The 22956-nt window shown below is 42.4% G+C and overlaps 1 protein-coding gene across 1 annotated transcript in view; it reads left to right on the top strand.

Annotated features, from left to right (window-relative positions):
* Nucleotides 1-22956, top strand: part of CFTR (CF transmembrane conductance regulator) — a 93409-nt gene that overhangs the window by 49345 nt on the left and 21108 nt on the right. The window contains exons 12-21 of the mRNA XM_066633666.1: nt 2153-2247; nt 3245-3331; nt 4651-5374; nt 6865-6993; nt 7594-7631; nt 9651-9910; nt 11904-11983; nt 15435-15585; nt 18062-18289; nt 19377-19477. Of these exons, the coding sequence (XP_066489763.1) occupies nt 2153-2247; nt 3245-3331; nt 4651-5374; nt 6865-6993; nt 7594-7631; nt 9651-9910; nt 11904-11983; nt 15435-15585; nt 18062-18289; nt 19377-19477 (1893 nt within the window). The remainder of the gene's footprint in view (nt 1-2152; nt 2248-3244; nt 3332-4650; nt 5375-6864; nt 6994-7593; nt 7632-9650; nt 9911-11903; nt 11984-15434; nt 15586-18061; nt 18290-19376; nt 19478-22956) is intronic.

The raw sequence follows: 22956 nt of genomic DNA, 5'->3' as shown, positions 1-22956 counted from the left end.
GTAGACCTGGATGCCTAAGGGCCCAACCCTATTTAATTTTCCAGTACTGATGCAGCCACAATGCAGTCCCAAGGTAAGCAAACATCCCCTTACTTTGAGGAAGCCTTGACTTCCTCCCACACTGTAGGATGCAACACGTGTTCTGTTGTCACAGTTTATTGATGCTGGAAAATTGGATAAAATTGGGCCCTAAGAAAAACAGAAGAGAAATGGCTTTCTGGATTTGCTAAATTCTCAGGGCCATTATATGCATGACCACATTTGTTACTTCACTAAGGCCACCTGCGTTCATTTTCAACTATTGATTTTAAGTTATTTGACTGAAAAAAACTCTAACTCCATTGTAGACTTATACCATACCTAAGATTCTTGAGTAACACCATGCAAGACAATTCTGGTAAAGTCTGCCCTAAAGTAAACATAGTGCCTGATTTTAATAGCTCTTAGCCAACCATAAAGATAATTATTTACCAGCACACTCAAAAGGAATCTTTCTGTATTGAAATCAAATTGTATAAAGGCCCATATTCTCCCTTTTACTTTGTTTACACACCAGTGGTAGAGGCCAGTAATAAATAAGGAGCTACTTCTGATTTAAATATAGAAATAAAAGTTGACTTCCAGGGACAATAAATAAGTTATAGAAGAAAAATATAGTAACCAGAATTGTTTCAGAAGAAACATATTAATATAATTCACTTATACGCTATTCATTCTTAAGTCTATCACATTTTAAATTGACCATTGCCTAATACTATAACTGAGGGGAAAAATGCAGTCCTACTAAGTGTCAACTCAACTCCCCATTCTAACCCCCAGTTCCCCCCCCCCATGACTTGCAACCAGCAAACCAAAAGTACTTTAAAAAAAAAAAAAAGGTGTTTGAATGGAACGGAAATGTCGCTCTGTGAAAGTGTATGTGTCCTGCATGTATAAAGGTCTAGCTTCATTCTCCTGCATCTTTGGGTGACAATCTTAAGTAACATGGCTGGAAAGGGCTTGGAGAGGTTTCCTCAACTTGGGAGAAGTGGACTTAAATGAACAGTATAAGGTAGACTTGCACACTTTGTGACCTACCTATTGAAATGCAGCTCCCCAGGCAAGTACTATGTAGTCTGTGCAAAGAGAGTAATGGTCGGTCTCTCTCTCTCTCTCTCTCTCTCTCTCTCTCTGCAATCCCAGGCAGGCATCAATAACAGGAGGTTTATCAAATCCCATGTGAGGCTACTGGGTTATGAATTGTGCAGACCTAGTATAAGGCATCCTCCTTTCTAATACATAATTCCATATACTTACGGAGCAAGCCTATGCATCTACTCAAAAGTAAGAGATTGATTTTAACAGGATTCACTCCCAGGTGCAGGCTATACACTCTTACTTGGAAGTAAATCCCGTTAAAATCAAGCACTCTTCCTTCTGAGTAGACATATAAAGATCCACCCTTACAATCAGTTTCTAGGTTTTGTCTGCTGCTTAAGAAAAAGCAGTTAATCCCACCCCCCCATATCTCAGCAGTTCAGATAGTAACGCATAAATTGAAAATTAAAAACAAAAACAAAAAACCTTCACACAAAGATCACAGGAGAGAGTTTTTCAATACCCTAATATATCAGGTGTCACTGCCAACTTACTGAAATACACTTTGGAATTTTTTTCTCTTACCGTGTTTAACGATCTTCTGAACTTTACATTTCAAAGTGAAACTATTCTTAAAGTCATTCTTGATTGTTTTAGGAATGTTTTTCTTTTAAATGTTAAAAGAACATTTCTTTTCATTTCATTTAAAAAAATGAAATTTGAACTTTTGCAAAACAGTAGGAACATATTCTAATACCCATTCAACTTTACTCAAATATCATATACCTATTATAGCACATTACAATGATAATAAAAAAGAGCATCCTATAGCTTCCTTAACTATCAGTGTGGCTCATTTGTCCTAATTATCATGCCTTGTCCCTTGGCCAGCTTAACCACTGGGTGAAAAGCATCTTTTTAGTTCATACCTATGACAGAACTGAGTGAATTGTCCATCAGTTACTGTTGCATTGACACAGGATATTGCTCACCATAATAAATTTGAGACTTTGAGAAGCAATGCTGGAGTCTGAACATGGAAAGTTCATATCTTCTTTATAAAACATTCCAACAGGACATATCAAAGTTTCCAGAGAAAGATGACACTGTTTTGGGAGAAGGTGGAATCACCCTTAGTGGAGGTCAGCGAGCCAGAATCTCCCTAGCCAGGTGAGTTGTAATAACCATCTGAAGTTTTTAACTTGTACACTTTACTTGTATGCAAAGTCTCACACCTGTGGAAACATCGCATCCTTACACAAGATAATTATTTTTCTGTATAAATCCAAAGCCTTGAGTATTTCCTTGCAATTGATTGAAAGTGGCTGGTGCCTAAAATTGCTAGTTCATAATAAGATCATTCATGAAGCTCTGCTAATTCTTCACTAGATGTCTAGTCAATTTGTTGTTATATACTAAAGTTGGATATAAGTAATTTAAATAAATAAAATAAATACAGATGGGCCCTTGGTATCTGTGGGGGATCCATTCCAGGACACTCCCAGATACCAACACCTGTGGATGATGAAATCCGTGGGTCCCTCTAATCCTATGGAGACAATGAGAGCTATTCTGTTGTCGCATCAGGAGGGTATTCTGAGGTCTATGGAGGCTGCGTGTGATCACTACAGGGCTCTGAAGCTTCAGGAGGTTACTTCTGGTGTATCGTATTGCTCCAGATGGCAATGAGGGCTTTGGGGGTGGGGGGCAATTCGGGATGGCAGGAGGAACCGGGGCAGGATTGGCAGAGCTCTGTTATGCTGGATTCTGAACTCTGTCTCAGGCTGGAAGGCCCGTCACAGAGTCAAGTTTGCGCCAGCAAAATAGCTGACGCAAACTTGAGTCTTGGGTCTTTCCTCAGGGGAAGGGGAGAAAATTCCCCTTTCCTAAGGAGACGTCCGGCAGCTGCTGCCCACAGGATATAGCACTAGCCGTTTTGGTGCTGCTGCACCCATTGGCTCTGCTCCCTTTAGGATTGGGCTGTACAGGTGGTGGCTAATACAAGCCTATATGATGGTGATCCTGAATTTTCTGGACCTGATATATGTAACATATCAGATAATTTAATGTTTTCTGAGAAAATATTCAAATCAGAATTGAAACTTTTTTTTACACTTTGATGCTGTTTTTAAATGAACCTAATGTCGTTTCTGTGTCCTTTATTTAGAGCAGTGTATAAAGATGCGGACATGTATCTCTTGGATTCTCCTTTTGGCTATTTAGACATGTTGACAGAAAAAGAAATTTTTGAAAGGTATAGTACATTTTGACACATCTGCTTATTTATTTGAAAGGGAGTATTCTTGTATGATTTTGATGAGGGTTTTTTTTTGTTATGAAAACTATTGCAGAAGGAAGACTCTATTCATTGCTTTTCCAAACTCTCAAGAATTCTACCCAAAATGAGTAGTTTTAAAGATTGTGTACAGCCCAGTGCATTTATTTCTTGTAGTTTGTTTGGATATTTTCATTTTAATTTCAGCACAGATAGGTTTATATGGTAATTCTCATTTGTCAATACAGCACTTTGTTGCCTGTTCGCTAGAAAGGAAAGATCCTACAGGACCCAATCCTATCCAATTTTCCCATGCTGATACAGCCATGTCAGTGGGGCGTGTGCTGCATCCTTTGGTGGGGAGGCAGTCAAGGAGGCCTCTTCAAGGTAAGGGAACATTTGTTCTCATACCGTGGGGATGCGTTGTGCCTATGCTAGTGCTGGAAAGTTGGATAGGATTGGGCCCACAGTCACTTCACCAGATTTCATCAGCACCCAGCATTGAATGTTCAGTGACAATTACCCGAGATGCAAGCAAGAAGCATATTCTCTCCCATTCTTGAAATCGGAGAGTCTGTAATTTTACCTACATCAACCCAGGCCATTTTACTTAAGTTGGAAAGTGAGATGGCAGAATGGCAGCCCAATCCTGAGCTGCCTGGAGCTCCCAGACCCGGCGGCTCCACGGAGGGCTGCTGCTGGATCCTGCGCCTCCCGCGCTACCGCGGGAGGCTCCTTGGGAGAAGGGGACGTTAGTCCCCTTCCCCCGAGTAAGGGAAGCAGCCCCCCAATGGGGCTACTCACTTTAGTGGCGACCAAAAGGTCGCCGCTAAAGTAAAGGTGCTCGTGTAGGGCGAGCAGCCCTGCCCGACCGCCTAGGATCCTGCAGAGCTCAGCTATGCGGATCCACCTCTCCCCCGCCCCCGACACATCTTCCCCGCACCCCTGGCCACACCCCTGCCTCCTGTTCCGCAGCCCGGCGATCCAGGGCACCATGGAGCTGCGGAACCCGGGCGACTTACGGCACATTTGCAACTGAGGTCTGCAATGCGGAGCGATACCGCGGTCCTCAGGATTGGGCTCTAAGTAAAATTGGATTTGCAAGGAAAGGAAGCAGTAATTACGCTGATTCTTAAAATCAGATTACAGTTGATTTGCTTCTTCTGTTATGTATTTATGTATTATGTTCTTGTAAATGCATTTTAAAATGTTACAAGTCACGTAGGGCATCCCTTTAAAAGGACCAAAAGGTGGGGATTAGATATTTTAAATTAAATATGTCTCTTTTTGTTTTGTAGCTGTGTTTGTAAGCTTATTATCAATAAAACAAGAATACTTGTCACTTCCAAGTTGGAACATTTAAAGAGAGCAGACAAGATATTAATTTTACATGAAGGAAGCTGTTACTTTTATGGAACATTTTCTGAACTTCAGGGTCAGCGGCCCAACTTCAGCGCTGAGCTGATGGGGTTTGATGTTTTTGATCAGTTCAGTGCAGGCAGAAGGAACTCCATTTTGACTGACACTCTAAGGCGACTGTCTATTGACAATGATGGAATGGGTTCACGAAGCGAAATGAAGAAAACATCTTTCAGGCAAGCGTCAGATTTTACTGAAAAAAGAAAGAACTCTGTCATTGTGAACGCACTGAGTTCTACCAGAAAGTTTTCTCTCAAGCAAAAGCCATCGTTGCAGGCCAATGGTATAGAAGAAGGGCATGGGGAGCCTTTAGGCAGACGACTGTCTTTAATGCCAGACTCTGAGCAAGGTGAAGCAAATCTGCCTCGCAGCGATGTCTTCAATGCTGGACCCACATTCAACGGACAGAGAAGGCAGTCTGTGCTTAACTTGATGACCCGAACCTCGGTTCACCCAGCTCAAAGTTTTTACAAAAGAGGCAGTATATCTGTACGTAAAATGTCGGTAGTACACCAGTCTTCTGAAATAGATGTCTATGCCAGGCGTTTGTCTCTGGACAATATGGTTGAAATAACTGAAGAGCTCAGTGAAGATGATTTAAAGGTAGGGGCTTCAGTCATCATCTTCAACCCATTTTTGCCAAGCCTACAGGTGCACACATTTGGTCTCTGATGCATATATGCAACATTGGGTAGAAATGGCTTAATTGATCACCTCTGTCTTTTGCTGACCACTTAAGAATGCAATTCTGTTGCCACTTCTCATCTATGTTCAGTGTTTCAGAAATGATATCAGTCTGACTGCCTGGCCCAGATGAGTCAGGGCAGCTGGAATCCTATTTCAGTTTAGGAAGACAGGTATCAAGGGACCAGAGATAGAAGATATAGGGCGCAATCCAAAGGGCGCCTTATGCTGGCCCAAGTCCCTTGGGCTGGCATAAGAGGGTCGCAAATGTGCTGTAAAGCACGTTTGCACCTCCTCATGGGGAAGCCAGGCCAGTGCTCCAAGAAGCGCAGCCTGCGGAGGCTGGCATAAGCCTCTGCCCCGGCTTCCCCACAGCTGCTTGTGTCGGCATGCTTGCTCTAGCCCAAGCGGCAAAGGTAGGGGTGGGGGGCGGGGAGGAGGAGGGAAGGAGGCGTTTCTGGGCAGGGGGAGGGTGGGCAATGGGTGGCCCCGGGGGCAAGTGTGTGGGGAGCCAGAGGAAGGGCTGGGACCCGGCAGTTATGCCGGATCCCAGCCTCCATCCTTGTGGAGAATGGAGTGCCTTCAAGCTGCTCCGCTCTCCTTGGACTTACACAACCTCTGGAGGTGGCACAGGTCCGAGGAGACCCATTGGGGCCAGCAGCCCTTACTCAGGGGTAAGGGGGAGAGTTTCCCCTTGCCTCTAGCTGAGCTGCTGCTGCCCACAAACCCGCCTTTGATGCAGCGCAAGCCTCCTGGCTTGCCTGCTCCAGCGCGGGTTTGGATTGCGCCCATAGAGTAGTAAAACAACAGTGGGCTGGTAAACAGGTACCAAATGGGGGGGGGGATTATAACCAGGAGCAACTGTTCTACAGAGCCAGCCAGGTCAACCACCCTGAAGAGTAGTGGTACAGATTCCTGGCGTTATTAGGTTGACAGTGAGCAGAATTCAGGCCAATAATTCATTTTACTTGGAGTTTCCTTTGTGCTGCACAGAGGAAGGTACCTGAATTTTTCTGCCTTCCAGTTCAAGATCCCTGGAATCTTACTCCCTCTCAAGCAAACAAGATATAAGTTTTGAACTGAGATCAAACCAACAACGTTCAGGAGAAGTCTCAAATAAGGACAGATATTAATCCCATCCTTAGTGACTAGTGGCATTTTTTAAATATTAAAAATAATTAATAGGAAGAAACAGTTATTGAATTGTTCAGCATATAATATTATGAGTTTGTCATGTTTAGATGAGATCAGGAATTAATTGGGGAGATGAAAATCAAAATTTTGGGTGCATCTTAAAATTGGAGTTGGTTCCCATGCATTTAAAGGTGCCAATGACATTGATATGCTAATGTGAGAACAAGAAGTGATTCTGATCATTCTAATGATGTTCTTATCAATTATTTTGCCAGGAATATTTCTTTGATGATGCAGAGACCATGACTACTGTTACTACATGGAATACATACTACAGATATATTAGTGTCCACAAAAAATTGATTTTTGTGTTAATTATGTGTGTAGTTATTTTTTTAATTGAGGTGAGAATATTTTGTTTGTAACGTCTGTTTTAAGGCTCTATAGCAAATGTCAGTGGAAGAAGTATTGTGGATTAATCCAATGGTGGTGATGGGGGAGACCAGAGGTAAATTATTTACCTCTGCGTAGGCCTCCTGGTGGCCTGTGAGTTTCCTTGGGCACACACCAGCTGGTGAATGTTTGAGAAGAGAAAGTGTGGGCAGATAAATGGGGGATAAGATCAGGGATGTGCATTAGCTGCCGAGATCCTCCCCCTCCTACCTGTTCCCTGCCCCTTGACTTCCCCCTCCTCACTCCAGAATGCATACGACTCCATTTTGCTCCCTCCATCCAGAATGGCTCCAAAGGGGAGTGGCTGCTTGCACACTGTGGGGAGACTCCCTGAAAAACTTAGTGCTTTGCACCCCCCTCTAGCTATGCTGCCGCTGTGAGTGACCTTTTGGCCAGTCAGTTTCTCTTAACCAAAGCTACCTTACAGGGGTGCTATGTAGGTAAGAAGGAGATGGAATATGACCATGGGTACTTCCTGCAGCTCCTTGGAAGTTGGGTGGGATAGAAAAGAATGGTAATGAAGCAGATTAATTATGCTCCTTTATTTGCAGGTGGGTGCTTCTTTGTTTGGGCTGCTGTACATCCAGATGTGAGTATTTATTGCATTATATTAATTGAAAATATCTCTCCATTGGATATTTAAAAATTATTTAATCTATCAAGGATGGAATTTGTGGTAACAATGGCAAGCATAGTATGTGTGTATCGTATTTTCACCAAATATTTTGAGCCTCTCATTTAATTCTTTCTTAACTTTGTTGATGATGGATTTCTCATGTATGCAGCCCAATCCTATGCCTTCTGTTCAGAAGTAAGTTTCAGTGCATTCCACGGGCTGTATTTCCCCAAGTGGTGGGCCAGTCCTATCCACCAGCACTGCAGGCAGAATGTGAGTTCTGCTGGTGGAAGTGTGACAACTTCAGCAGGAGTGACCTTCCAGCAGTGAGTGCAATGAGGTCACCAGTGCAATGGCTGGTGACTACATGCTCATGCTGGTGAACACTGTCCACTGGTGCTGGTGAGTTGGCAGTGGTGATGGGAGGAAGAGGAGTGTTTCTGGATAGGGAGAGGGAAATAGGAGGGGATAGATCTGGTGACAATGGTCTATGCCAGATTTGATGCCCTCTTGAAAACCTCCCCTCCTTGGACATAAGCCACTAAAATTAGGTGGTATACGTCTGAGGAGACCTATAGGTGATGTAAGGGCTTACTTGGAAGTAAGTACAAATGCTTTTTATTCAATTTCAGTTTGCCTTCAGGTTGCCCCTACGCCATAGCATGCAGTGCATACCTTTTTATCACAGATGCATTGGTCCTGGTGGTGGGAGATAGGATTAGGCTATAAATGTGGTTGGCATTGTAGTAATTCAACTCGGTCTCAATCAGAACTGTACTGAGAAGTAAATCCCACTGTGTGAAGTAGGTCTGACCTTCTGGTAAGTGTATGTACATAGTTGGTGTGGTTTATAGGTTTAGGCTTACAGCCCAACCCAGCGATTTTCAACCGTTTTCATCTCATAGCACACTGAAATGGCACTAAGATTGTCAAGGTGCACCATCTGTTTTTTGACAATTGACAAGGCGACACTGTACTGCCGGGGGGGGGAGTCTCATATGCCCCATTGGCTCTACTAAGAAATGACTCTCTCCCAAACTCCCACGACACGTCTGTGGACCGTTTGTGGTACACTGATTGAAAAATCACTGGCACACTTGTTGAAAATAGAATCCTATCCCCCACCACTCTACAGGATGCAACTGAGCCAACAGAGCACATGCTACGTGCTATGGGTGCAACTAGAAGGCTAATAATGGAGATGTGAGGGGTGGTCCCTAATATGGACACGTCCCCTCCAATGGCAGCCAGCCAGTGGCGTAGCTAGCAAGGGTGCAAATCACTAAGTTTTTCAGGGAGCCTCACTACAGTGTACAAGTGGTCCCTTCGTCTCCCCTTTGGAGTCAATCCTCCTTCCCTTCATTCACCTCTGTTGTGCTTCCACCACCTGGAGTAGCGCCAAAGGGAAGGGGGAGGGGCCGCTTGCACGCCGCAGTGAGGCTTGCTGCAAAACAGTGCTTTGCACCCCCTCTAGGTATCCCACTGCAACTAGCACGCTATTTCTTTAGCTTTAAGCTAAAGCGCTGGCACAGGTCTGAAGAGACTCATTGGCAGTCGAGGGATTTACAGGGAGGTAAGGAAAAGTATTTCCTTAGCTGCTCCTCCCTGTAGAATGCAGTGCAAGCCTTTTTGCCGCAGCTGCATGGTGGGGCGGTGGTAGAATCAGACTGGCCTGTAAATCTGTTCGTAGAATGAACAGGAGCGGTCAGTATTTTCTGCATAAACATGCATAAACAATGTGTATAATTTCAAGTGATCAGAATGAATATCGTAGCAAAACCAAAAAATACAAACAAGTTCTTTATCATCGACAACTTTTGTCCATTCATGAAAGAAGTGTGACTTTAAAAAAAAAAAGAAAATTAAAAAAAGTTTTTATTTGTATCAGAAGTTGTGATTTTATTCTCTTTCTTATTGTAATAGAAAAAGAAATCAACTCAAAATGCGCAATGATCATATGCTTAAATGTGTGTGTATTTTTTTAAAAAATAGGAATGTTAATCCACCCAGTCCAAATACAACGCAGTCAGGAAATAATGTTTCTAGCAACTATGCAGTTATCATTACTGACACTAACTCCTACTACATCATCTATATTTACGTGGGAGTGGCAGATACCTTGCTGGCCTTGGGAATCTTCAGAGGCATACCTCTGGTCCATACTCTTATCACAGTTTCTAAAACCCTTCACCGCAAGATGCTTCACGCAGTCCTTCAGGCACCCATGTCTTCCTTCAACACTCTGAAAGCAGGTAGAACCAGATCAATCTCCTCCATCTGCTGTAGGTTTTGTTGTAGTGAAAGAAAAGTGTATTATTTTGAGAAGCGTTTTAGGTTCAAACAGGTTTTTGTTTCATTGTTTGCAAAATCCCTATGACCCTCATTCATAAACCAGTGACTGTAGAGCAGTGCTTCCCAAACTTTTTAGCACTGGGACCTGCTTTTTAAAACAACAATATGTTGTAGTTAATGAGCTGCAGATTTGAAGATTAGATTTTAAAGGGCTGTTGGAGATATAACGTATATATGAATGGGAATTCAGATGATTAAGATTAAGATGTAAGTAATTAGTATATTCAACTTCACTCATGCTGCATTAGAGGTTTTCTTTATCTGTATATTTTTTAATGTTTGTTTTTTATTGTTTCTTTTTTTTTTCTTTTATTACAGTAAAGTTTAATTAAACAATATATTATGACCCACTAGACAAAAAAAATCTAGAAAGAAATATTTTATTTATTTATTTAATAATAAATTATTAATTAATAGTAATCAGGATCCAGTGCATCTGAGGCTGTTAGAGATATTAGGTACAGTATGTGTGTGTAGACATTTCCCTAGAAATGAAGTTCAAGGACTGTTCCCAAAAAACTTTACAGTCATTTCACAGTACACGGAAGGCTGAACTGGAGAGAAAGAGGTGTTGTTAGGGACTTCCAGGCCAGAAAAACAGGCTGAAACTGGGCTCAAATGCAATCTACAGCATGCCAGTTACTATAGATTATCAGAAAATTTGATAATTTAATTTGAGAGTTTGAAAATTACTTCATACCACAAGATAGCATTCTAGCTAACAATTTTCTTCTGCAAGCCGGGCAAGGATGCTTGCAAAGTTGTTTTTTATGTTTCAAAATTTTTTCGTGACCCACCAAAAATGGGCTTGCAACCCCCCAGTGGGTCCCAGCCCACAGTTTGGGAAACATTGCTGTAGAGTACTTGCACTTAGGCTGATGGGCAGCCCAGTTCTAAGCTGTGTTGGTGCAGCAGTGCCTCTTGGCCTGCGTTGTATCCAGCACAGGTTAAGAGGAGGTTGGAGATCTCTTTGGGGTAAGGGAATAGTCAGCTCTTTATACCAGGTAAAGCCCTAGTTTGCCCAGTGGGGATTTGCTCCAGTGATACCGTTGTGCTGGATTACTGGCTTCTGAAATGTTTAAAATATACCTGCGTAGTTAAAATATAAGAGGCTGCATTCCTGCATTCCTTTCACTGCTCAATTATATGCATGTTTACTTAGAAGTAAAGTTTCCTTGAGTTCAATGGGATTTATCCCCGAGTATCTATGGAATTAAAACCCCAGTAATAGGAATATATACTATTTTCCAGTCCCATTGGGTGGCACTCTCAGTTTCTCACCTTCTAGAACAGGGGTGTCAAACAAGGCCTATTGGCCAAATATGGCCCCCAGAAGCAATTTATCCACCCCTCCCCGCTATAATGGGCTCTCTCAGCTTTATAATTGGCCTCTCGCATAACTTGAAAATATAAACTAGATTTGCACATTCTTTTTCAGAACCACATATATTCTTGCCATCATATAGAGGCTGTATTGTGTCTGTCTGTGCAGCATATGCATTGAACAGCGCAATATACCCAGTTATATTGCACGTACCAGTGTACTCCTATTTCTACGGCACACATTATGTCACATGTATTATGGCAAGGTCATGTGTGGACCCAAGTTACACTGAGTGTCCGACATTGCTGGACTCTGAACTGGTTCTGTGTAAAGTACTATGAGCAGATTTTTTTTTTTTCAGACCCATAAACTTGGGATAAAATTCTATGGTCCACCATAGTGTCATTTTATACTAGACCCCTCAGCGGAAATCTAAAAATGCTCAAAAACGTTCAAGATATTCAAGAATGTTCATTGCAGACTGTATCTATACTTAATGTAAAATGAATAAAATGTGCAGCTGTCACAGTAATCTATTCCTGTATTTATTTTTCTTCTTCAATCTGTAGGTGGAATACTCAACAGATTCTCGAAGGATACAGCAATATTGGATGACCTCTTGCCACTTACAATATTTGACTTCATCCAGGTTTGCAGAATTAAAGATATTTGGGATAATGGGAGCTGGGTGGTAGAGGTGTTTGTTTTCTAACAGCAGGGGTGGTGCCAAAGGTTGGCCAGATCGGGCACTAACTGAAGGTTCTCATCCATCATCACTGCAGTGATTTTCAATGTTTTTCTTCACATGGCACACTAGGGTCTACGTCTCTTGTGCTTGCACTTCTGGAGGGCTTCTCCTGGTTTTGCAACTCTGTTTCTAGGGCAACTGTAGTAATAAATTGTCCCTCGGGCAGCGGCTGAACCTAGAACCAAGTTGTGAGTGCATTTCACCCACATGCTATGGGTCAGTTTGTCTCTCCCACTGAACAAATACTCATAACTGATAGCCCAAGCCTCTGAAGTTATCACTACAGTAATGTAAGGGGAGATTCTCCTTGTTTTGGAGGACCTGAGGGGTTGGTTACAGGGATTTTTGTGGGAAGGAGGCTTGAGGCTAATCCTAGGTCTCCACAAAAGGGTTACAAAAATTGAAACCTCCTGGTTTCAGAGTAGGCTACCTCAATGCCAGGTGCAAGGGAGTAGCAACATGAATGCAGGGATCTTGTTGTGTGCCCCTTCTGGCTTCTTGTGGGCAACTGTGAGATACAGGAAGCTGGACTGGACTGGCCTTTGGCCTGATCCAGTGGGGCTTGTGCGTTCTTATGAAAAAGCTTCACTCGTACACACACATGCAAGCCACTTAGAGGAAACAAACGCTAAGTGTGCAGTCAGTTTGACTCCACATGAAAAAAAAATTGTTCATAAAACACGCAAATAATTTATGAATTTTACTTCTCCAAGATGTGCTTGAAATCACATGTTAATATATATGTATATAAATGCACTAATTCAGAAATACACTAATTCAGAAATAGTGTATAGAAATACACTAATGTACAGAAATACACTAATTCAGAAATAGTGTATAGAAATACACTAATGTACAGAAATACACTAATTCAGGTGGCTTTAAATGAGGATTATGCTTACTCATAAAGGAGAACATCTAGCCATAATGGCACTATGGAGATTTCCCATTCAAAGGAAATAGGTCACTGAAGGCCAGTTGCTGGGAGCTCACAGTGGGAGAGGCCACATGTCTTCATGCCCTGCTTGTGGGATTCTAGGAATCATCTGTTTCAACATTGTGGGAAGAAGGATGCAGAACCAGAGATATTAGTGTTTGATCTAGGAGAGTTTGTCTTAGGTTTACAGAGAGATGTGCATTTTGGTGTGCTAAATAGACCATTCTCTTTTTGACAAAAACATGTGCAATAAGCAATTGATTCCGTGTTATTACTCTCACGTTCTTTTACTACTAGTCTATTTTACTACTAGTCTATTTTACTACAGCTCTTAAAATTATAGCCAGTGCCATGCCAGTGTGACCGTAATGGGCATGAGCAGCCCAATCCTGAGCTGCCCAGAGCACGCGATTGCAGCGGCACCGAGAACGGCTGCCACCTCATCCTGCAAGCCTCAACCTGCCGCGGGCTGCGCCTCGGGAGAAGGGGACTTTTGGGTAAGGGAAGCAGCCCTGCAAATGGCGCTACTCACTTTACTGCCGACCAAAAGGTCGGCGGTAAAGTAAAGGCGTTCGTGTAGGGCGCCGAGCCCTACATGAATGGTCAGGTTCTGGTGGAACTGAGCTCCACCAGACCTGCCTCCTGCCTCCCCGCTCCCTCCCCCGGCAAACCGCCCACCTGCCCTCTCTCTGCCTTCCCCACACCTTCCCCCTCCCTGGAACGCCCCTTTCCCGCCCCTGCTTTCTGTGTCGCGGCTCGGTGGTCCATGAGACTGCTGTGAGCAGTGGAGGATGGGCGCCCACCTGGCGCTGGCCAGCGCTGGGCTGGCACGGACGCTGGCCCGGCGGTAAGCCTCGCAGGTGTGCCTTACGGCAACAGTGCGCTCTGGCGGAAAGCCGGAGCGCCGAGCTCAGAATTGGGCTCTAAGTCATCTCCTAAAGGAGGTAAGAAATAGTTTTTGCAAGAAGACCCTGATGGCTTAACAATAGGTGTATTTTCTTAAACTGACAGAGCAATGCTTTGTAAATTTGCTTAGAAAGAAGTCCCATTCTGTTCAGTGGGGCTTACTCCCAAACCAGTGTGTATAAGATTGCAGCCTGAGTTTGTTACCAGTTAATAGGGGTACAGGAAAGCTAAATTTTAAACAAAAAATATTCTTGGAAATATTTAAAATGGAAATTTACCTTGGAGAAAAAAAAAGAGTTCTTTTAATTTGGCATTTGTGAAAGTTGCTATCAAGCCCAGTGGTTTCAGCCATGGGAGTGCTTTTCCTTTCAATGCACTTCTGCTTCTCAAGACAATTCTGTTTCTATGGATGTCTGACTTCTAGTAAACTTGCAAATTGTGACATTTTAGAAGATGCTAATACTTGCCTACCAGAAAGCATTCTGACTCACTGAGGCTAACCTATTTCAAAACAGAAGAGCTTTCAGTTACCTAGTGACAATGACCAGTATCTGGAAATATTCCAGGCAACAAACTTTTGTTGTGAAACTCAGACTTTTAATTATCCATTGGATGCTAAAACCAGTAATTCTTGAGGATTGATGGAGCTGTAGTATCTAAATGTTCCTGTTACTTTTGTAGGTTCAAGCAGCTTTTTTCTGCATTTGTGATGTTACAATAAAAGATCGTGGGCTTTGATAGAACTGTGTAGATAGACCCTTGAGGGGCTATTTCCTTACAAAAGGAGAATATTTATTACATCATGAGTGTCATTCTGTTTTTCTGCCAATAAAGAATGTCTATAGAAGAAGATAAAAATATATATTAAGAGCAATGGTTCCCAAATTGTGAGCCATTGCTCCCCAGGAGACGTGGAGCCAGGCAGCTGTGGAATCTTGATGAAAAACCGCCGGCCTAATAGGATTGTAGCTCTAGCAGGGAGCCACGGCTAATGGCCTAGTAGGTCAAAGGAACTGCCAGTTGAAAAGGTTTGGGAACCATTGCATTATAGAGATCCAAGTCTTAGGATTTCTAAGACAAGAGTCTTAGGATTTCTACTGTAGATACAGATTTTACATTTTGATGCAGCAAATTTCTCATACTGGAATAGATTCAGGAAAGGAAAGTGTTAAATGAAACTTATACCAAACTATTTGCATTTGATTGTTTTTGAAACTTGATTGTTCAGATATACATTTTGAAAGCATTGTAATGTCATTCAAAACAGGATTAATGATTACAGGATTAATTGATTTAGCAAGCTACAACAACAATTACTAATTTTTGAGACCTCTAGCTCCAAATACTATGAGTTTCTTCTTGTTTTCAAATGCAAAGTTGGTAAGCCACTGCCGGGATGTTTGAATTACATATGCTAGTATCCCTGGGGAAATTAATCACCAGTTTTTAATTCATAAAATTAAAAAAAAAAGATTACTATGTCAATAGCATTTTTCTTTCATCCTGCAGCTAATACTCATTGTGATTGGTGCTATAGCAGTAGTCTCAATTATACTACCCTACATCTTCCTGGCATCTGTGCCTGTTATAGGAGCCTTTATTATGTTAAGAGCATACTTCCTGCACACTTCTCAGCAACTGAAACAACTGGAATCTGAAGGTATGACCAGCAAAATTGGTGACTCCTAAAATACAGACTAATAAATTGAAAATATATTTCACTCCACCACCTGCTTCCTTTTGCAAGATAACAGAAACTTCTTTTTTTTTTTCTTTTGTAATGGCATGTGGGGTAGAAGGAAGGCCCATAGCCAGGGAGACAGACCAGGGACAGACTGCACTTGCTCCCAGTATGGAAGGGATTGTCACACCCGAATCGGCCTTTTCAGCCACACTAGACGCTGTTCCAGAACCACCATTCAGAGCGCGATACCGTAGTCTTTCGAGACTGAAGGTTGCCAACAGTCAGTCATAAATGGACCAATCTCCTGCCTGAGGTGACAGCTGTTTTTAAACCACAATTGAAAAGGCATGCACTTTAGACCACAGCTGCTATACAAGTACCTCTGTAAGAGGGATCTGAAGGCCTTAGGAGTGGACCTCAACATGTGGGAAACCCTGGCCTCTGAGCGGCCCGCTTGGAGGCAGGCTGTGCGACATGGCCTTTCCCAGTTTGAAGAGACACTTGGCCAACAGTCTGAGGCTAAGAGGCAAAGAAGGAAGGCCCACAGCCAGGGAGACAGACCAGGGACAGACTGCACCTGCTCCTGGTGTGGAAGGGATTGTCACTCCCGAATCGGCCTTTTCAGCCACACGAGATGCTATTCCAGAACCACCATTCAGAGCGTGATACCATAGTCTTTTGAGACTGAAGGTTGCCAGCCAACCATGTGGGGTAGAGGAGCAATCCTGATTGACACCATAGTGCGGGAGGGGGAGTATTAAAGCCTCCCTACCCCACCTGCTGTGATGTTGCTTTACCCTGTGCAGGGCAGGCTTCAACCCAATTGGACCAATTGCTTGTACTTGGACCCCTCGCTAGGGTAATCTACTCCAGGCTTGTCAAATGTACCCATTGCAAATGTACCACTTTACAATGGTCGTTCTGAATTTATTTTCTAAACTAAAAATAAAATTAATATGTTTACTATACCATTTTCACAGTCACTAAACAAGTGATTTTGTAACTTGTCATTTTTCAAAGGTAATCTACGCATTTTGTTTGTTTACTTGTAGGCTTACATGTATATATTTTATGTTAAACTGTGCTTAGATGCATTTGGTCCATTAACTCACATTCACTTTTTAAGCGCGCATTTTGATTGCTTTCCATTCTACCATAGAAATATAAAATCTATAATAAATTTTGTGTATTTCTCTACGTTCTACAGACCTTGGCTGTGAACATGGGATCCCCAAAAAAGAGAAGTTTCTAATTGGGGGGGGGGGCTTCAGCTTTTAAGGCCGACCCTGACCCTATGCAATATTTTATATATTTTTTAAAGAACTGGTTAAAGCACACATTTCTTGTAATGTGTAGTTTTGCCTCTTTCCTCTCAAAACATTTAATGTTAGTCCAGAAGCAGATGATAAAGTGTCCTTTGTGCAAGGAAAAAACAGAAAGAGAAGATGAGCACAGCCAGGACATCAGAAAATAACTAGCTGTGATTTATGTGTATTTGTCAAAAGAAATGCACATGTTATTAGGGAGGAGAGGGATACTTTGTTAGAAACGCTGGGCCTTCATTACTATTTAAAATTTCCTAAAATTGTCTCTGTTTAACACTCAGTGCAACATTATTAGAAGGGCTTAGTGTGTTGCTGCTGATAGAATTTGCAGAACTTTACATATTTTTTTTGAGTTCTTATTTTCAAGAGTTACTATTTTTCTGGTATAGATGCAAACCTGAACTGTGTGTCTTGGTTACCTTGACATTTCAAAAAGATCTCATTGTTCTGCATTTGGTTTCCAGAAACTCTCTAACACGCAGTGACTGCAATCCTCTGGCCCGTATTTAAACTTGCTGCTCACAGTGGAACAATATATACAGAACTGCATATGCAGGATAGCATGCATTCAGTATCCAAGGAACCCTTAGCAAATGAGTGAATTCAATTTGCAGTTTTTTACCTTCTGACATACAGTCACAGATACAATATTAGGAAATACAGTATACGGTGGGCCCCTCTTATCCGCAAGTTTGGCAGCTGTGGATTTGACTCAGCGCCTCACTTGACTACCTTCTGGTCACATCTTGGAGGCTTTCTGGGGATTGGGGTGGGGGCATGCTGCCTCCCCCCCACCTCCTGGACATGACTAGAAAGTGCTTCCAGTAACATCCAAGAGGTCCTTTTTTGCTTTCCGCATACCCCAGTATCTAAAGAAATCAGTGTCCACAGAGGGTCCTGGTATAGATTCCCCCTTAGATACCGAGGGACCGCTATATACAGGCAAAGCAAATGATATCTAATTATAAAGAGAATACGTATTCTACTGGTCAATGAAATACCATTTCAGCATGATACAGCTACAAAAGATAACAAGAACATGCATTTGATTGAAAGTATTTGTTATGTAGATGTTTGTAAAGTTCTGAAATAAAAATCTTTTGTCTTAAAATTTACATTCTCTACAGCCAGAAGTCCAATTTTCACGCATCTTGTTACAAGCTTAAAGGGGCTTTGGACACTGAGAGCTTTTGGACGGCAACCATATTTTGAGACTTTATTCCACAAAGCCCTGAACTTGCACACGGCAAACTGGTTCCTGTATCTGTCCACATTGCGTTGGTTCCAGATGAGGATTGAAATGATTTTTGTCATCTTCTTCATCATAGTGTCATTTGTTTCCATTGCAACTACAGGTACTTAGCTCATTTCAGGTTAGAAGCATAGCTTAAAGCTCTTATCAAAAAGCAGTCTAGAGCTGACTTACACCCAATCCTGAAGGCTGCCTTGCGCTGCCCGTGAGCGCTTCGAAATGCAGGTTTAAAAATGCCTTTAAACAAATAAATGCATTTGGATTACAGTGACAGGAAGTGGGAGAAGACACATGAGGTCCTTGCTTTATTTTCAGTGTCAAATATTGCAAAACACTGTCAAATGGAGATGTATTTGTGAACAGCTATGTAAGGCACAGTGTTTTTGGCACTTGTCAACAGGTGAGAATGCAGGCAACCTGTTTCTGACAAATGTCCAAGAATAATTAAGAGAATGGATACAGCTCAGTCACTACTACGAACAAGAACAGAATCAGCAGACTAAATTCAAAGTTAGGACTCCTGATCCCTAGCCATCTAGAAATGTATCAAAAAGAAGACCAGGCATCCAAGGGCTTTGGTAGCTTCGTAGAATAAGAAAATTACTTAAGAGAAAGCATAGTTTAAGGCTTATCCTGGTAATTTATTTGTACATAAAAATGATTCTGTGCTGCCTTTCTCCATCAGGAGGGGTTCAAGGCGGTTTATAATTTCAGCCCTATCACAATAGAAGCAACTAGCAATAGCAGAAGAGAAAATCAGCAGCCAAAATTGGAACCAAACCAACAGGGTACAATTAATCCACACTAAACGCATATTTAATAAATTTTAATTAACTAAACAGGAACATTATCATATTCCTACAAAACACAGCTAGAGTGGGAACTGTGTGAATGTCCCCTGGCAGAAAGTTCCACAAGGAGAATGCCACAGCAGTCAAGACTATCATGTGTGATAACATCTTCCATGCTTCTGCAAATGATAGAACATGTAGAAAATGCACTTGTAGGTGACTTCCAGGGATGGGCAGATTCATATGGGGAGAGACAGTCCATCAAATTTCCAGCTCTTGGTCTGTACAGGAATTTAAATGTAATACCCAGCACTCTGAATTGTTCCAGGAAGAGAACTGGCATCTTTTGTGCGCGTGTGCATGTGCTATTAAGATTTCAAAATATCTTTCCATTTATAGGTAATGGGGAAGGAAAAGTCGGCATTGTTCTTACATTAGCCATGAATATTATGGGAACTTTACAATGGGCAGTAAACTCTAGCATAGATGTAGACAGTCTGGTAAGAATCACAGTATTATTATTTAATTTATGTTTGTTTTATTTATTTTAACTCTCAGATCTGATTATTTCATACACATAAAATGTATACATTTGGCTGTAGCATGTACATTTATGCTTGTACTGTCAAACATGTTTTTGGGGGAGGAGGCTTGTGGTAAGTCTTTTCATGCTCACAATCTTTTTATAGTTCTTTCAGAAGGTTCCCAATTAGTTTTTCCATTACCACTTTGGCCAGTATTGGACTAGATCAAGGTGACAAACATAACACCCATGGACTGAATGTGGCCTCCAGAAGCAATTTATCTGCCCCCCCCCCCATTATAATTGGGCTCTTCCAGCTTGATTATTGGGTTCTCTCATGTCTTGAAAATATATGCACATTTTCTCTTCTGTCAATTGCAGCTAATGACTTTCTTTGTGAGAACAAAGTGATTATTTCTGCTCACTTTCTGCTTAATGATATCACTTCCAGCCCTCTGCTGGCGCCATGAATGCTAACTTTGGCCCTCACTATGAAACGGGTTTGACACTCCTGAACTGGATGGTTCTCTCCTTCTCTGATTCAACATAGTCGCTTTCTGATCAAGTGCGCAGGTTCCACTGGATTCCATCCACAGTTTCCTTACTCCAGAGGAAGAGAAACTGTGAATGCCACCTACTGCCTTTAGGCTCCACAACCGTGACTGCAGTCAGTTATATACAGTATTGGATATTTTCACCTTATCTTCTTCCAAAACAGTAGTGTAACTAGAGGAGGGGCAGAATGGTAAGTTCTGCAGGTGCCGCATTGCACGGCTAAAGTGTCCCCTCCTGCTACAATCACAGCCATTCTGGGCAGTGACAATGCGCAGGAGATGCTGTTTGGTTCAGTGAGTGCATGTGCATTGCTGTCTGTGCCCAGAACGGCTCCCATGGCAAGTGGGAGGGGGCACTTATATACACTTTGCAGCTTCTGCAGTACTTACTGTCCCCCCCCCAACTAAGCTACTGTGCCCAAATCCTTATAACATTACAAATGAGTTGCTATTAAAAGGCTTCATCCCATCATGAGATACTGTGAAACATTTATACCATTTTCGCAATAATTTTTTAATTTGGGGGAAAAAACATAGATTTCATCAGTGTAAACCCCCAAAGCTGTTATCAGACTCCCATTGACTTCCCTTATGTGTTCTTTTTCTTCCAAATTTTTTTCTTCCAAAATTCACTTCCCTTATGTGTGTGTTTTTTTCCCCTTCCAAATTTGGCTCCCTAACATTGTGTGTGTCATTGCTTCTAGTACACTGTGCACCTTGTCATAACCCCTTTTCGACATTCCCTTATGTTTGTAGTGTGAATAAAACATGAAGAATTATCTTGGGTGGTCATTTTGAACTTTATGATTGAAGCAAATGAACAAGATTGCTAATCAAGGCCCAACAAATTCTCTAACTTTTTTTTTAAAGAAATGAACAGCAATGTTTTCAGATGTCATTTCCTAACAGAAATGCAAACAGAAAAAACCATTGACTTACAAACAAAGCCTTGCTATACTTTCCCACCATAAATGTACAAAACACTCTTTACTATGCAGTTTGCTTTCCCATAGTGAACAAGTTTCATTGTTTTCCTAAGATTCAAAAGGTCAGCATAAGCTAATAACTGTGTTTAAGAAACCGTCATTAGTCTTGCTACAGAATTGAGTATAGCAGGAACAGACTATGTAAAGTCTACATATCTTAATGCTATTTACAACAAGTAGTCAAAAGGAGAAAGGAAAAAGAATTGGAAAAAAACAACGAATTGATGATTTAAATAATTTTTTCTTATTAAACACCAGGCTAGGCAAGCAATTTAGAATGTTACCTACATCGGCATTTCTCAGTGTTTGTCTCCTGTTGTACCACTTTGCATGGTCAACCACTGGAAGTAACTGATGCTTATGTCATTGCAATTTATTTCTGGATTGGGAGACCAGACACAATGCAGCACTGGTGAGACGCTCAGGACATATGGGAGGACTTTTTTGAGCATATGAAAAGTGCATGCTGGAGTTCTGCCTGCTGAGCCAAACCTCCTCCTGCTGCTTGTCATATTGCATTGCTGGTTTCACTGCCAGATAGTGGGGGGCTGGGGGTCCCATGCAAACACCCGGACACCACCTCAAGTACCACCGATGGTGCGAGGATCACTGGTTGAGAAACAATGACCAGTACAAATGCTTTTCATTTTTCATCTTTTACATTGTTTTAAAGCCTTAATCCTGCGGTTTTCAAACTTGCAGGGAGTTTGAATCCCGCAGTAAGCCTTTGCGGGCGCAGGGGGGAGGCAGCGGCGAGGGAAGGTGACAGCGGAGTGATTGCGCCCCGCTCCGCTAAACCGGAAGCGGCGCGCGATCGCCCCACTCTCCCTTTCCCTGACCTGAGGAGCCCTGCTGGTGCTCATGCCCGGCTCCCCGCAGCCAGGGACAGCTGCTGCAGGGACTGGAGGGTACACACCTGTCCCTGCAGCCTGGTCAAAAGGGAACGTGGGGCGATTGCGCACCGCTTTCGGTTTAGCGGAGCGGGGCGCGATCACTCCGCTGTCACCTTTCCTGACCCAGGGAGCCCTGCTGAAGGTCGTGCAGGGCTCCCCGCACCTCCAGGGGGCTGCAGGGGGTTTGGGCAAGTGCACCAGGCCCCTGCAGCCCCCCTGAGCGGCACAATCATGGGGATCGCGCCGCTGCCTCCTCCCTGCCTCCTGGCTGCCCCTGCCCCTTAAGGGGAAAGGGACCAGAACCCTCAGGCTGGGGCATCGCGACACCCCAGTTTGAATACCACTGCCTTATTCATTTTTTGGTTTATGCTAGTGGTATAAGTGGAAGTCTAGTGTGGTATAGTCTAGTGCTAGTGGAAGTCAGTGTGGTATAGTGGAAAACAGAAGTTTTTAATGTAGATAACCTATATTGAAATTTGACCTTGGGCACATGAAGCCATTCTAAAGCTTTCACAAATAAAATGTTTAAAGCATCATTTAAGAGGGGAGATTTTTGCCTAACGGCCAGTTCATATGTGCTCTTTCATGATTGGTTTTATTTCACATGATGTTGTGGAACATTTGTGATGCCTTCTTGAAGAAGGAGTGCTTGCATATATATACCAAGCATATGCAGCAATTCTTGTGATTGAAGTAGCTTCAGAATGTGCTGTATTCACAAGTAATGCTGCAGTCACAGTCCTTGCCCACACAATAATCCCCCCCACCCTGATAATGTACCATGCCATTTGATGGAGGAATTGTAGTGATATGTGCCTCTATCTGAGCAGGCTTTGTATTCAAATATTTTGCCCCCAATAATACCAAGATTCAGGGACTATGAATGTATAGGGATTTTGAGATGGGGAAACAACCAAAGAAATATAAGAAGAAATATGTCAGAGCATGAGATAATTTGTGCTCACATTTATATGTCAGAATAAAGATCAAAAGTGCAATCCTATCCACAGTTACCTGGGAGTA

This window comes from Tiliqua scincoides, chromosome 7 (assembly GCF_035046505.1).
Source record: "Tiliqua scincoides isolate rTilSci1 chromosome 7, rTilSci1.hap2, whole genome shotgun sequence".
Lineage (NCBI taxonomy): Eukaryota > Metazoa > Chordata > Lepidosauria > Squamata > Scincidae > Tiliqua > Tiliqua scincoides.
This window is presented reverse-complemented; position numbering and strand designations above follow the sequence as displayed.